Here is a 7,955-nt window from a genome sequence, read left to right as displayed (position 1 = left end):
TTTATAATTGTGCCACATATATGAGAACTTTCAAATGCAACTATCGAATAATATAGTGATGATATGCAACTCTAAATAATATAATGTAATGAATCAAAGAACAATCCCTCGAGTTCCCATAGGTTCAAGTAAATATTCGGCTTATTCCAAAAAAAAAGGCATATCGGCTTGGGTTAAATATGAACCAAGAAAAATATGATAATAACATTAAGCTCAAACTTTGGTTCACTAGGGGATAATAGGGGTGAAGGTATGAAATTAAGGCCAACAAGGGTAAACCTAGTGCCTTATCATTTTAATCCCATCAATTCTCAATAAACGCGGAGTCAATAAGCATAAGCAAGCAAGTTCTAGGTAGTCAAATACAACATATGTTCACACAATCCAAATTGCGTATATATGATATATATGAGTGAATTTGCTCAAATAAGGCTCAAATAACTCCCTTAAGGGTTCTTTGTTAGAAGGCTAAGCACACTCGTCATCTAACTTCATCAACAAACATGGCAAGATCCTAATGAACTAAGTAAAGCACAAAAATCTCAGCTCGACATACGCAAGAGGACATGCATGGAAGTATATCAAAATAAAGCATTATAGAGCATCAAAAGTTCTAATCTCCCCCCACACCTAATTGAGGCAATGTCCCTATTGCAAGAACAAAGATGAAATAAAGGAAAGGAGAAAAGAAACTTCCCTGGAATAGGTGGGGGCGACCGGCCATTAGAAAAAGACCCGAGACTCGCACTGGTCGGGGCAGTAAGAGGGATCCAACTCTTGCACCTTGCCCATCGTGCCTTCACGCAAAAGAATTCAACAATAAAATTACAATTCCTCAATAAATTCCACAAAACATTTGCACTAGCAATTATACCCGACACCAAACATAAATCTCAAATATGTATTCCATGTGTCGACAATTTCACCATCACAACATCATTCTCAATCATCTATATGCATCTATTTATCGATTGCATCAAAGAACTTCTATGAAAATCGCCCAAATTAAAATTCTTCATCATCAACTGATTTTATATAATATTTAGGCAATAATCGATAGAGGTTAACCAAGAGAATGCAATAGATCAAGAGTAAATGACTTCCCTGAAATCTCCACCGGTGACTCGCGGCGGATGGTCAGCGGCAGCGCAAAACAACAGCAGTTTGAGATCGGGAGCAGCCCGCGGCGGAGAAGGCTGCTACTGGCAGGCGGCTTCAGCGCGCCGACTTGGCGGAGGAGGTGCGCAGGATTGGCGGAGGAGGCTGCTACTGGCGGCGTAATACACGAACCGGCTGGACTGCGGCGGCTAGCGGAGGCGCAACGGTTCGAACCGGCCTGAGGAGAGAGCGGAGAGAAGAGCGCATCGGGCGGCTGTGAAAGAGGGAGAGACAAAAATAATTAGGGTTTAAAGGGTGTAATAATAATAATAATAATAATAATAATAATAATAATAATAATAATAATAATAATAAATATAGCAATAATAATAATAACGGATAACTATTATAGCAATATGGAAATAAAAAAAATTAGGACTTAATTATAGCAATATGAAAATTCGCCTAATCCTTCACCTATGCTGCTTGGACGCCCTTTTATGTGTACTGCACACACAAAAATTGATGTTAGGACAGGGACACTTACCATGGAATTTGAAGGTGTAAAATTTCATATCAATATTTTTGATGAATCAAATGATCCCGTGGAACCTCATGCTTTGTATTATGTAGATGTCCTTGATCAAAATGTGCAGGAAGTCTTTGAAGTTGGAGAAAGAAGGAAATTGCAGTTGCAAGAGTTGAAGGAAATTTAGAAAAAAGCTTTCGAGAATGCGAGAATTATTAAAGGAAATAGTAAAAAATTTCATGATCCAAATATTTTGGGAAAAGATTTTAAGGTTGGTCAAAAAGTTTTGCTTCATCATTCTCATCTTAAGATTTTTCTGGGTAAACTTCGTTATCATTGGATAGGTCCATTTGTAGTAACTAATGTGTTTCCGTGTGGTACAGTTGAGATTCAAAGTTTTAGCACGGATAAAAGGTTTGTTGTGAATAAAACATCGTCTTACGTCTTACAGCTCTTTTAATTTCCATCTTACCTATTTTGCACGGGACGACAAACATACCTGGATCTTCGCATTTTTGTGGCAATTTTCTTTGCAGCACGGCGGACACAGTCTCTCCAGCTAGCACCTTCTCGTCTCCTCTCAACTTCTTCTTCTTGGTACACAACTCCTTCAGAAATTTCGCATAACGGGGGACTTGCTTAATTGCGTCAAGCAAAGGAATGCTTAGCTCCACTTTCTTAAACATCTTCATGATCTTCTTGTCTTTATCGCTTTTAGCCGGTTTTGCTAACCTGTGAGGAAATAGAGCAACATTAGCATTTGATTGAATAAGAGGATCAGAAATTACCTGATCAGTAGTCTTGTTCACTTAATGCTCAATCTCCTTCTCAATCTCCTCTCCACCTCTTTTTTTTTCAGTAATCACCTTCGAACCCTTCAGTTCCTTACCACTCCGCAAGATCATTGAACTAATATTGCTCGGGTTCATGTGGGTTTGAGCTGACAGCTTGCCTTTTTCCTTTTCTTTCATCTCACGCACCTCTTTCACGACTTGAGACATCTGATCTTCCAAGTTCTTTATGTTTGTTCTCGTCTCTTGCTGAAATTGCAAAACATTAGAGGCAATTGTTTTCACCATATCATGCAAAGAGTTACCAGGAACGGGAGCTTGGTGCATAGTCCTTTGTTGCTGCTGTTGTGCTTGTGGTTGAAAACCCGGTGGTTGTTGTTGACCAAAGGATTGCTGATTCTGATTCCCATATCGAAAATTGGGGTGGTCTCGCCATCCCGGATTGTATGTGTTTGAATATGGATCATAAGCCCTTCTTGGTGCAAAACCTGCAGCACTCACTTCCACCTCTTCTCTTAGTGTGGGACAAGCATCCGTGGGATGCTCAACACTCCCACAAATTCCACACGGCTTCACTTGAGCATTACCTATAGCAAGTTTCCTCACAAAAACAGTTAGCTCATTCAATTGTTGTTGCATAGGAGAACTTACCTCAACAGCTTCTTTCACTCCCACGACATCCCTCGGCCCAAATTGTTGAGAGTTCATGGCCATATCATTCAACAATTCCCAAGCTTCTCTCGGAGTCTTATTCATTAAAGCTCCTCCACTGGCAGCATCGATGATCCTCATGTCAATAGAAGTTAGTCCTTCATAGAAATATTGGATTAAAAGTTGCTCAGAAATTTGATGTTGGGGACATCGAGCAATTAATTTATTGAATCTATCCCAATACTCGTATAAGGACTCCCCTGATGCTTGTTTGATGCCACAAATCTCTTTTCGCAAATTCGCAGCCCGGGATGCGGGAAAGAACTTCTCAAGAAATTTGCGCTTCATATCCATCCATGTGATAACACTCCCGGCCGGCAAGTTAAACAACCAATCTTTAGCTGCATCCTTCAAAGAGAATGGAAAAGCCCGGAGCTTTATTTGATCCTCAGTGACTCCCGGAGGTTTCATACTCGTACATACCACATCGAATTCCTGCAAGTGCTTGTGTGATTCCTCCCCTGCCAAGCCATGAAAAGACGGCAATAAATGAATTAGTCCAGATTTAAGTTCAAATGCCGTATTATCGGCTATAGCAGGAAAAGTAATACATAAAGGGTGCTGAATTAAGTCGGGAGCAGCTAGCTCCCTCAAGGTTCTTTGTGCCATTGGATTTATCAAAACTTCTTCAACTTCCTTATGCTCTTCACCCTCCTCAGAACTAGAGGTATCCGCTAGTTGGATAGCTAAGTTAAGTCCCGGTGACTCAACTTCTTTCTCGGCCCTCTTTCGCTCTTTAGCTTCTTTCCGCAAACGACGTGCAGTTCTTTCAATCTCTGAGGCAAAGATTAATTGACCTGTACGACTAGTTCGAGGCATAAACCATTAAGCAAAATTAGAGCTAAATAAATAAAAGAAACAACCAAATATCAAAAATCAAAATACTAATCCCCGGCAACGGCGCCAAAATTGCTTGCCTTGTCAAAGCTGCAAAATAAAGTATCAGTTCCTACACCACAAAAAAACTTGCAAAATGTAGTAGTTCGGTGAGTAGGGTCATCTCCGCAGGGAATAATAATAATATTGAATATTCGGTTATCTAAAATTATACTATATATATAATGGTGGGGTTGAATTTATCACACTAAAATAAGAGAAAATAAATTCGCTCAACTAAATAAAATAAAATAAAATGCACGGCAGATTACCAAAGATGATTAGACTCTAGCATAGGCATGAATTTTTCATTCAGGATATGAAATTTGATCATCGACTAAAAGTCAAATTCATCGACTAGTTGGATAAATTGGTTAAAGTTGATCTACACGCGTTCATAACAAACCTTTCCTTAATTTTTCAATAGCTAAGGTACGACCGTTAGCTATTTCTCTAATCGGGAAAGAATCCTAGGTACGACCGTAGTTTTCTAACTCGACAGCAGTAAAAACTAGAAAGGCCCAATTCAATTTAACAAGCTCCTACGAGGATTTTTTTAAAGTTGATCTTAATTCTTCCCTAGAGTGTTCTTCTCTAGGTTGCTACGCCAATTGGAAAATTACACAATTACATATGTCAATCCCCAATATAGCTATGAAATCCTAAATTGATACGTGCGCAATAATCAATTCAAGATTTCTAAACTCATCAATTAGAAGAATTAAAAATACCCAACATCGATGAACACCAATTTTAATCGAAACCAAGTCTCACAATTTCAATCCCGAAAATCAATTCATACCTACACTAGAAATGAAACTACTCACAATCCATAGCAATTAAAAATATAAAATAAATCAAAGAGTTCATCATGCCTTCAAGTTTAAAAATCGACAACAAACCAATTCTAGAAATGAAAAAAATGGTGCCCGGAAGTTCTTCTGCGTTGCTCTCCAAAGTTCCCGTACGTAGTATCTTCCTTCGCTTCTCTTCTCTTTCAGAAAATGGGTTGTAGGTGAGAGATCGTGGTAGAGAACGTGGTAGTCCCCTCTCTTCTTCTCTTCAATTGAAAATCGTGTCTCTTCAAGTCTATCCCAAGATCCCCTTTGCACTTTAAACCAAACAATTCTAAAATTGCTAATTAACCCCGGAGGACCTTTTTGCAATTTTCATTTTTTTCTGCTTCGTGATCACGCTTAAGGACTTTCTGCGTTCTGCTTTTCTCTCCAATATGCCCAAAATTTGTCAACTCCTCAACGCCAAGTAGAAAGTTCAAAAACACATCATTAGGAGCATATATACAAAATTCGCATCCAAAAACCGTCTAAAATATAGCAAAATATTTGTCTAATATCGCATATATCAAATGGTTTTGACAACCACTATGGGATATTCCATATTGGAAGAAATTTGTGCCTACGGTAATGATACATTGTGATGGCCTTGCGGTAATTAAAAGGATAGAAAATGTGATGTACAACGGTAAGTCACAATACATCCATCGTCGCCATAATATCATGCGATAATTGATTTCATGAAGGGTAATCTCATTAGACTACATGAAGTCTTTGAATAACCTAACGAATATGCTAACGTAAAGGTTAAACGGAGATCAACTTCTGAAGTTGCTCAAACGAATAATTTTGAAAAACCAAAACTAAGAACGATTGTAGTGGACACTTAACCTAGAAGAGTGAAAATCCCACAAACTTGGTTCGATAAGAAAACTAAATTACATAAGTTCATGTTACAACATTTGGAAGATATGTTTTCCACCATTCCTCGAGAATGAAAAGAGCAAGCAATGAACGTTGATTATCTTGTTAGTAGTGAAGGCTAAGCGTTGAACTTTAATGACTCCCTATTGATCATAGGCAATGTACGACAGGATATTTTTGAGAAGTCACCTATGCAAGTGCGAAGTGGGGGCCGCTTCAAGTAAAGTATTTATGAAGACAAAAATATTTTTCATGACCCAAAATGAACAAATGTGAGAATAGACAGAGAGGTGAGGTGTTAACTTTCGATGATGTTCTTTAAGTGAACATTGTGGCGGAATAGTTTAAGACAAAGTTCACTAGGTTGCCTGTGTACCGGACGAAATTGAAAAATGAAGGTTCAATGTTAAAAGTTACCTTGCTTTATGTGATAACATATTTTTTAGGAGAGTTGTGTCCTTGTAACTTTATCATTTTCTATTTCTACACATATGGAAGATTGTAGAAATTCTCATTTTAAAAGTTTAAATAAATCAAATAATAATTAATATTTAATCTATTCTCAAATCAAATTAATGAAGCTTAGTCCATGAAGACTTTTTCTATTATGTGAGGTTTGATTGTTGTCTAATTAGAATTTAAAATTTCATGTGTGTATATATATTTGACATTTGAGATGTGTGATTCTCTGTTTCTTTTTTTTAATATTTTTTGTGAGCCCCACCGTTTATTTACTATTATATTTTTTTATTTACATTATATTTTAGGATTTGCTTGGTTGTAAGCCCCATCGTTTATTTACTATTATATTTTTTATTTACATTATATTTTAGGATTTGCTTGGTTATATATATAGGTAGGTTTCTTTAGTATTTTAGTTTGAGATGTGTGTTTTTAGGATGAAAAGGCATTTTTGTAGTATAATAATTAATATTTTATTTAAGATTATTATTATTATTATTATTATTATTATTATTATTTGAGTAAGTTGAGTATATCTACTGTGTGCATATGTGTATAAATTTTATTCTTTATAGTATTAATTGAGAATTATATTAGAAAAAATAGTATTAGATGAATACACTCTTTGTATTTTGATTTTTGCTATATTTTAAAATTTGGAAAAATTTTAATTTAAAATAATAATTTAATGTAATATAAATAAGTATTGATGTGATATTCAAATAAAAACAAATAAATATACAACTAGCAGGTAATCCGTGTTATGCACGAGTATTTTATATTCTAAATTATAGGGTGAAAAAATACCGAAAATACAGTATACCATTTATATCGTACATAATTAAATCGTGTTTCCAGTATATTGTAAATTTTGCAATGGTACAAAAGTTAACCATTAATTTTGGTGTGGTAGCGGTATAAATTTTGCATACCATAGTTTATCGATACCATATCGATGTTCACTATATATTACGATACTAATATATACCAATATTTAGTATATATAGGTATTCCAACGAATTTCCGGTCAGTTCATTAGAGCTCCAAAATATTGGAGTGCCACCTAATTCGGAGATGAACATCGTTTTATTTTTTAAAACATTGTGCCACAAACCGGAGACACTATAGGGCATATTCATTTTTACGAAGAAATGTTCTATCTTAGTTCCACATGATTGAAAAAGAAGAAGAAAGAAGGTAGGGAAGAGGAAGGAAACGAAGAACAAAAAAATGGAAGAGGAAGAAGGTGCACAACGGCAAAGATAGGTTATTTTAGGGTTTGATTTGTTTAAATTAGGATTGATTTTTTTTTATTATTTAAATTATTATATAGAAATAAAAAATAATACTATTAATCAAAAGAAATTGAAGATATTTTAATTGTATGAATGGATTCAAAAACCTCTTATACTAATAAAATATTAAAAAATATTATTATATAAATTATTTTAGAATTTCCGAGACTCGTAGTATGGCTTCGGAATAGACTTGAAATTTTTTATTTTTTAAGATTTTAAATATATTACTTTTAAAATTTTTGAGACTTATTTAAATATTAAAAATATTATATTTAAGAGATAGCACTTACCATGGAATAGGTTCAACTTTCTATACTTTTAAAATATCTAAAAAAATCACAGTTTATAAAGTTTTAGAATTTTCGAGTCCCATAGTGTTGGCTTCGGAAGGAGAATCAGAATTTTTATACTTTTTAAATATAAAAAATTCTGGAGTGGAAATAATTGCGTGTTTTCTCAAGAAGGGGCTGCC

At 35.2% G+C, this 7,955-nt stretch overlaps 1 protein-coding gene across 1 annotated transcript; it reads right to left on the bottom strand.

Annotated features, from left to right (window-relative positions):
* Positions 1 to 1,063: 1,063 nt before the first annotated feature.
* Positions 1,064 to 3,948, bottom strand: LOC127262767 (uncharacterized). Its single transcript, XM_051291578.1, has 3 exons — positions 2,494 to 3,948; positions 2,077 to 2,415; positions 1,064 to 1,372 (listed from the first exon to the last, which is right to left on the bottom strand). The coding sequence occupies exons 1-3, from the start codon at positions 3,946 to 3,948 to the stop codon at positions 1,064 to 1,066; spliced, it is 2,103 nt and encodes a 700-aa protein (XP_051147535.1).
* Between the last annotated feature and the right edge of the window lie 4,007 nt (positions 3,949 to 7,955).

This window comes from Andrographis paniculata, unplaced genomic scaffold (assembly GCF_009805555.1).
Source record: "Andrographis paniculata isolate CXL003 unplaced genomic scaffold, ASM980555v1 Contig66END, whole genome shotgun sequence".
NCBI lineage: Eukaryota > Viridiplantae > Streptophyta > Magnoliopsida > Lamiales > Acanthaceae > Andrographis > Andrographis paniculata.
Note: the sequence above shows the minus strand (reverse complement) of the source record. Positions and strands in the feature narration are given on the sequence as shown.